General features: G+C 41.0%; 1 protein-coding gene across 1 annotated transcript; it reads right to left on the bottom strand.

Moving 5' to 3' along the window:
• Positions 1 to 877: 877 nt before the first annotated feature.
• Positions 878 to 13,992, bottom strand: fads6 (fatty acid desaturase 6). Its single transcript, XM_078279993.1, has 6 exons — positions 13,707 to 13,992; positions 8,219 to 8,385; positions 5,467 to 5,647; positions 3,943 to 4,130; positions 1,254 to 1,433; positions 878 to 1,027 (listed from the first exon to the last, which is right to left on the bottom strand). Exons 1-6 carry the CDS (start codon positions 13,990 to 13,992, stop codon positions 878 to 880), a joined length of 1,152 nt encoding a protein of 383 aa, XP_078136119.1.
• Positions 13,993 to 15,281: the final 1,289 nt, after the last annotated feature.

The following is a 15,281-nucleotide window of genomic DNA, read 5'->3' as shown; positions in this document are numbered from 1 at the left end:
TCAAAATCACATGGGTGACGTCCCGCTGAAGCTACGGTGTCTGTGTGTGTTTCGTATCCGTAGTGTAACGTCACTCAAACGAGCAACGGATCTTGCTCGTTCTTTCTCTCCCCGGCTTATAAAGAATCGCTGGATAAAACACATCAGGTACGATAACGTTACGTGTGTTGTGGAACAGAGCTAAGCTAGCTAGCTAGCGAGCAAGCCAAGCATCAAGGAAGGTGGCGTATTTTGTGTGAGACAAGAGATGTAGTTTACTGAGCAGTTCCACATAAAAGTGGTACTACGACAAACTGAGACTTTCTTCACTTGCAAACTTCTCTTTTAAACTGACGAACATCATATGTGTAATTCGTCTCACAAAAATACGTCACCTTGCTTGATGCACGGCTCGCTTGCTAGCTAGCTAGCTTAGCTCTGATCCTGATCTGTTGCTCGTTTGAGTAACGTTACATCCCGGATATGAAACACACACACACACAGACACCGTAGCTTCAGCGGGACGTCACCCATGTGACTTTGAAGTGTGTAGTTTCTAATTAAGTTTTTTTTACCATTTTGCACGTCAACAGTTTTACGACAAACTGAGACTTTCCTCACTTGCAAAATTATCTTTTAAACTGATGAAGATCATATGTGTAATTCATGGCTTAATTCAAACGAGATCAAAAAATAATTAGTCCTTCCCCGTTCACTACCGTACATATTCTTTCTGAAATAAAGTCCCATGGTGGTCCACGGTAGGGGAAGGACTTGGCCTCTCAACTGAGACTGTTCAAAGCTGGAGCCTGGAGGTTGTAACATGTCACTGAAACACTGAAGCTTTTCGAGCAGAAACAAGCCTCATTAGTTTTTTTCTGCTTCACTGCTTCCTTCATCACTGCACCCCCACCAGCTCGGTGATCGGCGGGGCAAACACCATCAGCTCCTGGTATTTGTGGAAGAAAAAGTGCAGGCGGTTGAGGTAGCTGTCCTCCTGGTAGGGAAGCTGCTTTTCAGTCAGGTACTTGGACACAACAGGCTTCACCTGGAAGAGAGACATACAAAGTAATGAATGCAGTGGGCAATAACGTAGCTTCCTGTTTGTTCCCACCTCTGAACTCTTTAACCCAGACTAAACAATAATTTCTGTGTTTCTGTGTCATAAAGCAGAAATCTCCCTTTGTGCTGCAAAACAACCCAATGAATCTGCAGTTAAAAATCCACCCAGCATGGAACTGTTAATATGTGACGATTCAGGGTTCAAACGTTACCTTTAGACACATGTTATCAGACAGAAAGGGGAAGAGATGGTGCTCCACGTGGCAGTTGATAAGCGAGTGTCCAAAAATCCAGTCCAGAAAGGGGTTACGAGGCAGGTTCAGGACTCCGTGGGTCATCTGGTAGATCCTCTTTGGTCGGTTGTTCGGAGAGAACATGTGGAGGCCGATGTGCTGCCAATTACAGTTTACAGTTTTATTATGGTTAACTGTTGTGCATCCCTTTAAAAAGTTGCTCTGATGTCTTTTAAGATGACAAAAGTCTGCATCAAAAACTGCCATAAAATACTTTTACTTAAACGGAAAATATGTAATTTTCTGCCGCTAGGGGTCTCTCGATGGAAACCTATGGGTGTAAACTCAGACTTTTGAGGACGACGTGAGGTTGCGTGGGATAATGGGGGTTATTGTTATGGGCAGTGGTTGCCTAAAGATTAAAGAAACAAGCTTGTGACCGGGAGGTCGCCGGTTCAATCCCCAGACCGACAGGATAAGGTGGGGAAAGTGAAAGTCCCTCCCACCACTGAGGTGCCCTTGAGCAAGGCCCTTAACTGGAGCTGCTCAGTGGCCAGCAGATCAGACTGTGGTTGTACTGCGTAGCTTCCAGGTATGAATGTGGACCTGTGTGAATGTGGCAGGTTGTCGTTGCAAATGAGAATTTGTTAATGTTTTATCTGCGTCTTAAACAACGGTGAATAGCGCCGAATTACGGAGAGGGCTGGCCGTCTGACGGGGCAATGGATCTTTGAGGCAAGGACGACAGGTAAGCCCAAGGGCTTAACTTTGGGTTGAACATTGGGGGGGTTGAGATCTCGGGACATGTCTGCATGTATTGATAAAAGCCCAAAAACATCAAAAGTTGGTGACAAAAAACGTCCAAGGTCCAAACGCGCCTGGCTTTTAAAGGGAACGGGAGATGACACTCTGATTGGTTTATTGCATGTTACGCCCAAAATACACCTCTGATTAATTAAGAAACTAAGTACAACTCTTTTGCACCATGCGCCTGGTGAACGGACCCTTTTTTCCACCGTTAAACTAGCAAAATTCATGATTTCATACACGCCCTAAACTCACCTACTCCAGGTGCTTCACGCCGTGCGCTTAGATCGTTAAAATAGGGCCATCAGTCTATAAATGAGACATCAGAGAAAAGATTATCCTCGGCTAGTACAGGAACACTGAGTTTAGGGGGAAAAGATAGAACGCTGGCCAAAAACAGCACCAGGATCCAGGGGAGAACAGGTTTTCAGTGTGAACCCCCACAGAGAACAAACATTTTTCCCTTTGACTTCACATCAAGAACCTGTGTTTTCTAATCCGCCTTCAAAAATACTTTGATCAGAACAATGCACAATGAGTTGCAGTGCTGGGAAAATCATGCATGAATTGTTCCTCTTTATCCCTCTTTATCAGCTGATCCAGACTGCTGCTGCCAGAGAAGGCTGAGTATATCTCCAGCTCTCAGATCATTACATTGGCTACCAGTTCCTCACAGAATCAACTTCCAAATTATATTGCTTGTCCATAAATAAGTAATAATTCAGGTCCAAACCTCGCATACCTCTCAGGTCGGCTGGCTGTTCCCACAGTCTGAACTAAACCCAAGCTGCCTTTAGATTCTATGCAGCTCCAATGTATATCAAATTGCCAAAAGAGCTTAGACTTGAGACAATGCTGATTTCTTTTAAATATAAGCTACCTTTTTACCATGGCTTTTAATTTATTATACTTTTCTATGTTTATATTCCGTGTGCATTTGATCGTTTCTTTGTTTATTTTTTGATTTACTCTTTGTAATCTGTAAAGCACAATGGGTTGCCCTTGGGTATGAATTGTGCTATATAAATACATTTGAATGACCTTTAGTTCACTGACTGGTCTGATCTATGAGAACAGAATGTTGCATTATCATTTGGTGCCAGCAGTCTTTACCAAACCTGTGAGATATCAACACATTCCAACACAAATTTGCGTTTCCTAGAATGGCAAAATGCATGTCCTGCCCTGCTCTACCTTACTCTGTCTCTGATTGGCTCACCGTGGTATTTTTACCCTAACCATAGTCTATATCCAAGACAACGTTCCACTTCCGGGATTGCTCCGGTGCTGCCGGAAATTCCGCCAGATGTCACTCTTTTCGGCCGGATGTCCGTCACCTTCCTCTTTCTTTGTGTTGGCGTTCTAAACTCTGGTGGATTTGTGAGGACTATGGTTAACTGCTCCTCAGATCTCTGCAGGGTAAATCCAGACAGCTAGCTAGACTATCTGTCCAATCGGAGTTTTCTGTTGCTCGACTAAAACTACTTTTGAACGCACACATGTCCCACCAAAACAAGTTCCTTCTGAGACTATATTGCAGAGGCACCATACGTCCTGCGCTTAGCACCACCCATGAAGATTGTGACTAGAAATGCCAATAAACCAGAGCATGTTTTTCTCCCATCCCGGAATGCTGTGTCTACTAGCCAGACCTTCCTCCGCAGCACTGGGGAGGATGGTCTGGCAATGCGTGACTAAATCCAACCAACGAAACCAATCAGAGTAGGGCGTGTCATGCCTTCGCCATCCTAGGAAACGCAAATGTGCGTGCCTCACAGAGCTGCTAGCATGTCTGCAGACTCTCGTTCTTGTTTGAGAACATGTCGCCGCTGTACACGGCTGCAGGTACAGTATATCTCACCTGGAAAATGTTGACATGGATGTAGGGCACAGAGAACATCGCTCTGCACACAAGCATACAGAGCAGAGCGCTGAGAGGCGACAGGAACCCGGAGACGTGGATCAGCAGCCAGTACTGTGAATACAGGCCCAGTGTTACCATCAGGACGGTCCTGACCACGAGAGCCAGAGAGTGTCCTTTGAGATGAGCTGCAATAACCAGAGAACCACATGGATGAGAATAAACTCACACCTCTAGAGCTGCAAAGATTAATGGATTAGTTGTCAACTATTAAAGTAATCGCCAACTATTTGGATAATCAATTAATCGGTTTGAGTCATTGTCACTGATCCCCTTTATTTCACCATTTTCTGACATTTTACAGACCAAACTAATCCATTAATCGAGAAAATAATCGACAGATTAATCAACGATGAAAGTAATCCTTAGTTGCAGCTCTAAAGCTAAACCTGCTCTGTATTTAACACACAGACATGAGAGTGATATTGATCCCTCTCTCAGAAATAAAGCAAATATATTCCCAAATTGTTAAGCTATTGCCTTGAAATCTGCTCTCTCTCTCTCTCTCTCCATCCCTCCGTCAGCTTCTGTCCATCGTGTCTCCGTCTCCTCTCATCATCTCTCATCTCCCCCCGTCTCAACTCCTCCTTCCTCTCCATCTACTCTTTGCTCTTTCATGTGCTGTGTCTATTTATTTATACCCATATATACATGTCTGCATGTATTTAGAAAAGCGACAAAAACGTCAAAAAAGTGGTAGAAAAAAACCCCTAAAAAAAGCGGCCAAAACGTCGGGGGAAAAAATCACAAAAAGAGAGAAAAACTTTGGAAAAAGTCACAAAAACGTAGAAAAAAATCCCCTAAAAAAGGCAACAGAAACTTCGAAAATAAACCTCCAGAAGGGCGAATAAACGTTGAAAAAATTGTCCCAAAAAAAACCCTTGAAAAAAGCAACCACCCCCACCCCCCCTGTAAATTACGCCTATGGTGCGTCTGTGTGTTACACAGGAACTCGAACAGCATCAGACGGTAAGAAATGGATCTCAACTTTAGGCGATAATTCCATATTATAATTTATCGTATTTCAATGGAATCATATTGTGATGAAATCATATATCGAGATATACAATGACGTTGTCTAAAATGATAATATACTAACTCAATTTTCTCAGAAAATCAGTTGTGAAACATTTTGAGTGAATATCATTTGAAGAACTGCAGATTTGTTTTAACAACACAAACTGTTTTTTGTGCATGCATGTGAACAACGTCAGTACATACTGTAGCTCTTGAATTTCACTTGAAACTGTTTACCACATTATTGATGATTATTTATCTAAAATGTCACTGTTGTTGCCAATTGTCAACCGTACAATGTCGTCGCAATATCGACATCGAAGCATTTGGTCAAGAATATCGTGATATCTGATTTTCTCCATATCGTCCCCAGCCCTAGAATCACATTTAAAGTTCAGTATTTGAGTGAAGCGTCTGTCTCTCTTTGGCCCCTTTGGCGCCTCTTACCGAGTGCAACAAGCGGAGTGATGATGGGCACGGCCAGGGGAGCTATGAACAGGTAGACGGTGCGAGGCAGGAAGGGCACTTTCCACACGCTGGAGTCGCCCAGGCCAATGACATTAGTATGAGCATGATGCATCTTAATGTGGCCGTGAACGCCGGCTTGCTCTGAGAATGAACCACAGATCTGAGTGGATGAACACAAGGACAGATGGGACATGTTTATGAACATCCAAACAACAAAACTGTCACTGATGCAACACAAAAACTACCAGGATCATAGATGTTTATATTGATGGACTTTTCTGACTTCACCCTTAACCCCTAACCCTAAACCTGAATACTGGACCTTTTTTTCTAGAGCCCATAGATGGATTACGGCATGGGCAAAGTGGGCATGTGGTCATGATAATCCGTCCCCGAATTAAGAAATTCTTAGTCATGATTTTGTCGACTATTCGAGTAGTTTAATTGACAGATCTTTAGAATCTAGAGTTTCTTCACAAAGAATCATGCAAAAGTGCCACTTTAAATCTTTCTTTACTTGAGATGTGCTCATAAGTTTCTTGGAAGTTAGTCATTCAGCCAGCGGTGGGGCTGGACGGGGGTAAATGCTACATCAAATCTGACGTGTCGACGTAGTTAGGTTTAGGCATGAGAAGTGGGGATTGGATAGGGTTAGGGTAAGAATAACAGGGTAAGCCAATCAGAGGCTGAATAAGGTAAAAATACGGCGGGACACGAGGCACGTCCTGTGGCGTCGACACGTCTAGCGGAACCGATCTAGCATCTAACCTGGATATATAACCTGAAATATGAAAACGGCACATTAATTGACCAATAGACTAAGAGGGGGCAGCCCTACATTTTACAGAAGAAAAAGTGCTTCACAAGAGTAACATTTGTTTAAAAAAAGAAAAACCATTTGCTTTGATAAGCAGCCAATAATAGCACATAGAACAGCAGAGGTTATGATGACATTTTGTTTCCCTAAAGAGCAACTGAATGTGAAAGAGCAACCAAAACATCTGAGTTCACAGGTTCAACAGTTCACTCAACGCCGAGCTAATGAAATGTCATTAAACACACAGCTTTAATAACCTGGTTGTCAAACACATCACTCGGCTTTAAATCTCACTAATTAACACTTTATATCTTGTTCTGTTTAATTTGTACAAAAAACAAAGCCTAGAAAAGACAAGTAGTGGTTTTACTACCACTACCATGAGCCATAAAATCCCCCGTAACACGCCCGTCTTTTGTGTATTTGTACGGATTAAACACACGAGATAGAGCATGTTATCGAGATTATTGAGCTCAAGGTCCTGGTTGGAGGATTTTGTTCCTCTTTGCCACAGAGAGCCACGCTGGCTGTTTCCCTCCCTGCCCCCATGATTATGTTTTCAGGCTTTATGCTAAGCTAAGCTAAGCTAACTGGCTGCTGGCTTAAGCTATATTTAGAGAGCGGTATCAATCTTTTCCTCTCGGCAAGAAAGGAAATAAAGTTTTTCTTAATAATCTTAATTTACAGAGCACTTTGCAAAATCCTCGACACAATGTGTCATAAAAACATCAGGGTTAAAAATAAAAACAAAATAAAAACTATTTGGTGTATAAAAACCTGTAGGTAAGAATAAGAAAATCATTTTAAGGGGGGACTCTTGAAGGCAAAACCATAATATTTCAATTTTGAATTTTTGGGCTATTTTGCTTCCATAGCATGTCTTCTTTCAGACTACACATTTAGATGTTTATTTTACCCCTACTTTGTCTATTTGCGCCTGTAAATGTCTCCTAAATTCACTAAAAGTTAGCGTTACATATCATCATTTGTATATTAAAACATAAACATTTCAGAAAACTTAATACGAACCATATTCTGATTAATGGAGTGATAAAAAGAGAGATATCAAAACCCCCCCTGTAAAAACCTTTGACTCTAATATGTCGACATATTGAAAGACCAATGTTGAACCTTATCCAATGTTCACATTTCTGTTCCGGAAACGTATGCACATTAGCACATATTTAAGAGGATAATGCCTCGTTTAAACATTTCAGAACGCTTGTAATACAAAAAAAACCATTTGTCTTAATGTCAGTAATAAACTGGGGGAGTTTCGTGGTGATATCCAGGGCTTTAAATTAACACCCTCCAACCCGCCAAATGCCGGTAAAAATGCACTTTGTCGGGTAACGTTTTAAAGTCACGAGACAATTTGGGTTGGTGATGAAAAGCAGCAAATAACTCTGCTGGCAGAATGTTGGCAGATTGCTCAGTTTTCTGCCTGGAACTTTGGGCGGTTTTGTGTGTGTGTGTTTGGCTTGGAAACGTACTCTTATTCTGGCACTAATACTAATCCTACATTTCCCATGAACACCATGTTGTGATGTGTCATACAACCGTTGGTTACGTGTCTAGCATGTGGTAGTAATTAAGTTATTATTTGTTGAAATTAGTAAAAAAAAAAGTGGCTAGTGATTGGCTAGTAAAATTTAAAATGTATTAACCATGTTGGCTGGTGATTAAAAAAGTTCCTTTAAAGCCCTGGTGATATCTATTTTTTTTCCCTATTCACCTGGGGGTGTCTCCCCTTAAAAATAAATAAAAGAAAAATAAAATTGGGAAAAGCTCTTTGATAAAAGTATGTTTTAAAGGAGAACGCTGTCTCAGCTCGCTGCTACATGAGAGAAGAAGCTTCGCCTCGGTGTGTTTAACGTCTTAACGTGTCTTCAGTTTGTTTTCTGAACATCTCACCTCGATGAAGAAGACGGCCCAGAACTTGCCCCAGGCCTGCGACTCGCTCAGCGACCCGTGGCTGGCCAGATGTGTCCCTTTAACCGTGATGACGGCGTGAGCCACTCCCATCAGCAGCATCCCTGCTGAAAAGCTCAGGACCTGAGAGGAGCCCAGCAGCAGGAAGGCTGCAAGACACAAGACAGCAGGGACTTCAATCTGAATGCATTCATTAGTCTGTCCAGATCAGGAGTGTCAAACTCAACTTCCTTAAGGGCCACACAGGAACATGAGAAGCACATCAAGGGCTGGACATGCAGAGTTTATTGCTTTTATTTAATCGAAAAAGTCAAATATCTTTGACTGTATCGCTGCATGTCTCATGTAGTCTACTCACTTACACCTTGGTCGACAAAAATGTAAAAAGAAAATGACAAAAAGCTTCAAAAACATCAAATAAAGCAAAAGACATAACGTAAAAAGCATCAAAAACGTTGTAAAAAGTATCGTAAAAAGCATCATAAAAAACGTCGTAAAAAATGTCGTAAAAAATGACGTAAAAAAATGATGTCAAAAATGTCAAAAAGTGGCGTAAAAACGTCGCAAAAAATGTCTTAAAAAGCGTCAAAAACTGCTGTAAAAAACGTAATGAAAAAAACGCTGTAAAAAACGCCGTAAATTGAGTTTGACACGTGTGGTCTAGATCAACGGAAGTACGTTTCCAGGATAAAGCCTGGACATTCAATGATCGCTCTCTGTGTTGCCGTTCGCTACGGGAAACACCAACAACCTCCGTGATACCAAGCTAACGTTACACGCTGAAAATGACAAGTTTTGAAGAAAATTTGGATCGTGCAACTTGGCCTGCTTGGTTCTTTCGAGGAATGATTGTAAAGATTTACAAAGAATATGTTTAGGGCATTTCCTCTCTAACTGGAACGTTTTGGGACCGATTGGTGGGATTGCTGTGGACGAAGTACACACGGAGATACACTGGTAAGATCTAATGAGGTTTAACCATGTATCAGCTAATTGAAATAGCTCACGTTACTGTATTGTGTGAACAGTTAACTTCATTAATATTGTATGTGACGTTTTCTTTTGCGGAGTGCAAATGTTCCACCAGAACCAGTTCCTTCCTGAGACTATTTAGCAGAGCCCCCGTCGCTGCGTCCGGAGCTCAAGCTTAGCACCGCCCAAGAGATTGTGATTGTTTTAAAGAAATGCAAAAAACAGTGTTTTTTTTTTCTCCTATCCCAGAATGCATCTGTGGTGAAGCCAGACCTTACTCCACAGCGCTGTGGAGACAGAGCTGCGAGAGTATTAATGAATTAATTAGAGGTATTTGACTATTTGCCAAAGTGGGGGATCAACAGACCACACAGTGTTGTATCTGTTATCTGTGAGCAGCAGCGGTGTGACTTTCAACCATGACACACCGGAAGATCAGGTGAAAGAATGAAACTTGATCCTCCAGGTGACTGTGTAACCATTTCATCACACGGGGGGGGGGGGGGGGGGTGACATCACCCGTACCGTTTCTATTGACTACATTCCACAATTGAAAATGTATTGTTTGGGTTCTTCTCTTACGCTTCCATCAAGACACATACTACATCATTCATTTGATACTGTTACTCGCTAAATTTCATATTCATAAGACTACATTTTGCCAACCACAAACCATCTTTTTTAATATTCGAAAATGAACTCAACATTACATTTCATCAATTCAATATTCTGAAAACAAAAAAGCTCAGTCCAAGCGATGCTCGACAACACTCCTACTCAAAAAGCGATATTACAACATTTCATGTTAGAGATTTATTTACTATTTATATATTACGCTACTTTTGTGAACCCAAGACTTATGTAAACTCATTCCAAAATAATTGAGTGTAGGTATGTTTTCACAAGAGATTTGAGAAATTACTTGAGCATTACTATATAGGGACCTGTCTAATGTATATGAGAGTATTACTATATAGGGACCTGTCTAATGTATATGAGAGTATTACTATATAGGGACCTGTCTAATGTATATGAGAGTATTACTATATAGGGACCTGTCTAATGTATATGAGAGTATTACTATATAGGGACCTGTCTAATGTATATGAGAGTATTACTATATAGGGACCTGTCTAATGTATATGAGAGTATTACTATATAGGTACCTGTCTAATGTATATGAGAGTATTACTATATAGGGACCTGTCTAATGTATATGAGAGTATTACTACATAGGGACCTGTCTAATGTATATGAGAGTATTACTATATAGGGACCTGTCTAATGTATATGAGAGTATTACTATATAGGGTACCTGTCTAATGTATATGAGAGTATTACTATATAGGGACCTGTCTAATGTATATGAGAGTATTACTATATAGGTACCTGTCTAATGTATATGAGAGTATTACTATATAGGTACCTGTCTAATGTATATGAGAGTATTACTATATAGGTACCTGTCTAATGTATATGAGAGTATTACTATATAGGTACCTGTCTAATGTATATGAGAGTATTACTATATAGGGACCTGTCTAATGTATATGAGAGTATTACTATATAGGAACATGTCTAATGTATATGAGAGTATTACTATATAGGAACCTGTCTAATGTATATGAGAGTATTACTATATAGGGACCTGTCTAATGTATATGAGAGTATTACTATATAGGAACCTGTCTAATGTATATGAGAGTATTACTATATAGGGACCTGTCTAATGTATATGAGAGTATTACTATATAGGGACCTGTCTAATGTATATGAGAGTATTACTATATAGGGACCTGTCTAATGTATATGAGAGTATGTTTTGTGTTTCATGAGAGTATGTGTTGAGAGATGCTTATTTTCTGTATTTTGTGTTGTCTTTGTAAAGCTGCGGAACGGACAAAGTCCAAAACTAATTTCCCTTCGGGGACAATAAAGTATATCTTATCTTATCTTATTTGTTATTTAATTGCAACCCCCCCTGGCATAATGTATATTTGTGTTGTGTTTATTTATGTTCTGACTGCCTTTGTCTTTGAATGTTGTTTAAATAAAGACCCAAAACAAAGTATCTGTTGTCTGCACTTGACTTAACTGAATTATTTTTTTTTTGCTGTGCTGTTTCTAATGTTTTGAGTTTGTTTTTTCAGCTTCTGCTTCAGCGTAGCAGGTGTACCTCGTCTTCATTTGTGGTGTGGAATTTTTCTGTATTTGTCGACGTTGCCAATATGTTATGTTTGTCGACATTGTTGGGATTTGATGCCTGCTTCAGATCCAATTTCCTTCTGGATGATAAAGTGAAAGTTGAGCTGAAATTAAGCAGTTTCTGCATTTCAATTCTGAGGATTTTCTTGCTTTGTCCTGTATCCAACTCTGCCTCTGACCATATTCACAAACATTAACTTATATTAATTATATATACGAACAGCTGAACTTCCTGTCAGCCAGTGAGGCTTCTCTGGCTCGGTCTTGTAGCAGGGTTTTAGATGACATGTTTCCTCCCTAACCCAATAAAGCAGTGCTCATATACTGCACCTCCTATTTCAAAGCAAACTATTTCGAGGGGATAAGTCACAAGCTCTCATATACCCAAAGACAGATGCCCCCATTGCGCCAGTTGATATTGCGATGACGATAAAAAAGATATATACAGTATTGTGCAGCCCTAACTGTGGGACTAAAGTGAGTATTTATTAATCACCCTTATACAGTCAGGGATATACTGTATGGCTTCAAATTATAAAAGAGCAGCTGCAGTAGGACTTTGTTGAAGGGAAAACTGAAGCCGTTATCTCTGCTCTCTTCAAAGCCACCAGACTCCTCTGACAAAAACATCATTTTACCTCGCAGAACACGGGAGTTTCTGCTCTACCACTGCCTCCATCGGTTAGTTACTTACAATTTCATTTGTAAGGGGCCACGTGCAATATTACGATACAAGTACGATAGACTGATAATTAACTGGTAACAATTTTGATTATAATAATAATTTAAGCACACTTTCACTAGTTTCAGCCTCTGAAATGTGAATATTTCAAGTCTTCTGTGACAGCAAACTGAATATTTTGTGGTTTTTGACAGCTATTTTGTATACATTTGTTTCTGTTTCAGAGGACTACTAGCCAGTCAGAAGCAGAGTATGAGGGCGTGCCCTGACAGTACCTAGGTAAGGACTACTAGCCAGTCAGAAGCAGAGTATGAGGGCGTGCCCTGACAGTACCTAGGTAAGGACTACTAGCCAGTCAGAAGCAGAGTATGAGGGCGTGCCCTGACAGTACCTAGGTAAGGACTACTAGCCAGTCAGAAGCAGAGTATGAGGGCGTGCCCTGACAGTACCTAGGTAAGGACTACTAGCCAGTCAGAAGCAGAGTATGAGGGCGTGCCATGCTAGCAGCTAGGCGAGCATTATAACGTGTGTTCCAAAGTGACCACGTTTGTCTCTGAAGTAAAGGCTGGACTACAATAGAGCTGGATTAGGATTGCACTGTGTTTGATAGCGTAAGGAAAGGGATAAAGCTAAAAAGCATAATATGAGCACTTTAATCACTCAGGGACATTTATTATCATCAATATGACGTAAATGTGTTTATTTTGGATCTGCTTTTTATCTCCTTGAGCCGGTTGGGTCACAGTAACTAGTCCACAAAGACATAAACAATAACTTAAAGTACAACATGTACTTTTTTAGTTTCTGTAATAACTTTATATCAGTTATGACATTTGAACCGTTAACCCGCGTTAACCTGTTGTCCTTCCAAAATTGAAAATCAACCTTTTTCTGTTACTTTTTCCCCCCCCTGATGTTTTTGTCGCTTTTTCCAATGTTTTTGGAGCGTTTTTGGAGCGTTTTCAATGCTTTTCTTATTCATGGTCAATAAACCTAATTTATATGACATTATACCTATTTTCTTTTTATTTTAACCCCCCCCCCCCCAGAAATGATGAATTATTTTAACTAATAGTTAAGCTCAGAGGATGTTGAGTGGAACCTGTCAAAGACTATTCAGGAAATGTTTTGAAACCATTTGAAACTGGTTTTTTTTCAAATGCTATGAATTTAATAAAACACCTAAAGTTCAATGAAAGTAATCGTTCATTTTACCTGCGAGGCACATCCATGCATCCATGTTATTTTTGGGCAATTTGGTTAAAAAAGAAACCCATATTTCTGATATTAAAAAAACAGTTACACTTTACTTTAAGGTATCTACATAAGAGTGACATGACACTGTCATGAACGTGTCATAAACATTATAAACAAGTCATAAACGTTTAAGACATAACGCTTCTTTAGTAAGTTTGTCATGACAAGTTATGGTTATGGTTATGGTTAGGGTTTACTTTAAAGTTAAGGTTCATGTCATGACGGTGTCATGTGTTCATGACAGTGTCATGTCACTCTTATGTAGATACCTTCAAGTAAAGTGTTGACCCGAAGACAACACAATGTTTAAAGAAAAGTTGTATACGGTCCCCAGAGTGTGCACGTTAGTCTTACCCGGGGGTAGAGCGAGGAAAGCAGCTGCCAGGATGCTGCAGTCGACCCCCCTCCTCTCCCACCAGCTGCTCTCCTTTATTATCTTCTGCACCCGTCTCGTCAGCTCCATCATCAGCGACTCCTTCTCCGCATCTTCCCCTCTGCTGCCTCCATTCTTCTTCCCCTCTCCCTTCATCTCGGAATCCACTTTCCTCTTGACTAACATCTCCCCCGTCCTCCCATCCTCTCCTCCTCCTCCTCCTCTCTCCTCCCATCCTTCCCTCCACTCCTCCGGTACATTCTGCATGTCAGCTGCCACCCGTGCTGGTAAACCTGCTCAAAACAAAGTCACCATGTGGTCTGTGTGGTCTTGCAAGGCGCCCGGTGTTTAACGCTGACTACACACTGCACTCTGAGCATACGGTCCACATCTTTATTGAGGAGAAACATTGTCAGAGGCCCAGCCCCCTTCCCTGCTGCTTCCAGAGCCCTTTTCTGCACCCTCCTCTTCCACGTCCTTGTTTCCTCTTTTTTTTCCCCTGTCAGCTGACTCCTGATGCAACCCAGAAGCAGTGGAATTTTGTTATCCCCTGACCCAAAGATGTAAAAAAAAAAAAAGCCCTGTGATGTGATGGAAATCCTCACAACAAAACCGCAGCAGCTCAGCTCAGCTCAGAGTCGACTTCTCCCTCCTCTCTGGTGTCTCATGTATTCTGCATGTCGCTCACAACCCCCCTGTTGTGCTCCTTTGTGTCGGCTCCCCTCCCCTCCCCTCGCATCTCTGTAACCTTGGCAAGTGTCCTGGGAAAAGAGAGGGAGAGACGAGCAGAGGAGTGGATAAACAGTGGCTGTTCTGTTGTTTCTTCACCAGGGGGAAAGGTCCAAAATAAAAAAGGAGAAGACGCTGCGCTGTGCTCCTGGTAGTTGGGGTGTGTTTTTAAAGCTGGGGTAGGGGAGAGTTTATGTATGCACATATATCTGGTGTCAGCGCTGCTTTTTCTTCTGGAGACAGGCCAGTGTTCTGGGCTTGAGGCCATGCTGACTATTTAAAATATACACTGTGTATTTTACTCTTAAAGGACTGCAGATACTGCAGAGAAAAAACCGGGCGAGGCAAGGCAGCTGCATTTGTATAGCACAGTTCAGCATCAAGGCGAGTCAAAGTGCATTAAACGTTAAAGAGCTGTCGAAAAAAACATCAGTTGAAGAGAATATAAAACAGCTAAAGGAGAATAAGACAGGCATGAAACACAATAATAAAAGTTGCAGTGCAGTGTAATTAATTAACAATTAGCGTCATAAATAAAAGTCTTAAGCTGGATTAAAGTGGCCATATTATGCTCATTTTCAGGTTCATAATAGTATTTTGAGGTTGTACCAGTATAGGTTTACATGGTTTAATTTTCAAAAAACACCATATTTTTGTTGTACTGCACATTGCTGCAGCTCCTCTTTTCACCCTGTGTGTTGAGCTCTCTGTTTTAGCTACAGAGTGAGACATCTCACTGCTGTAACATCTTTGTTGGCAGTCGCACATGCTCAGTAGCTAGGTAAGATCTAGCTAGCTGTTTGTTTCTACAACTTCAGTAGTACAAG

Source organism: Sander vitreus, chromosome 21 (genome assembly GCF_031162955.1).
Source record: "Sander vitreus isolate 19-12246 chromosome 21, sanVit1, whole genome shotgun sequence".
Lineage (NCBI taxonomy): Eukaryota > Metazoa > Chordata > Actinopteri > Perciformes > Percidae > Sander > Sander vitreus.
The sequence above is the reverse complement of the archived record's forward strand: the minus strand, read 5'-3'. Positions and strand labels throughout refer to the sequence as shown.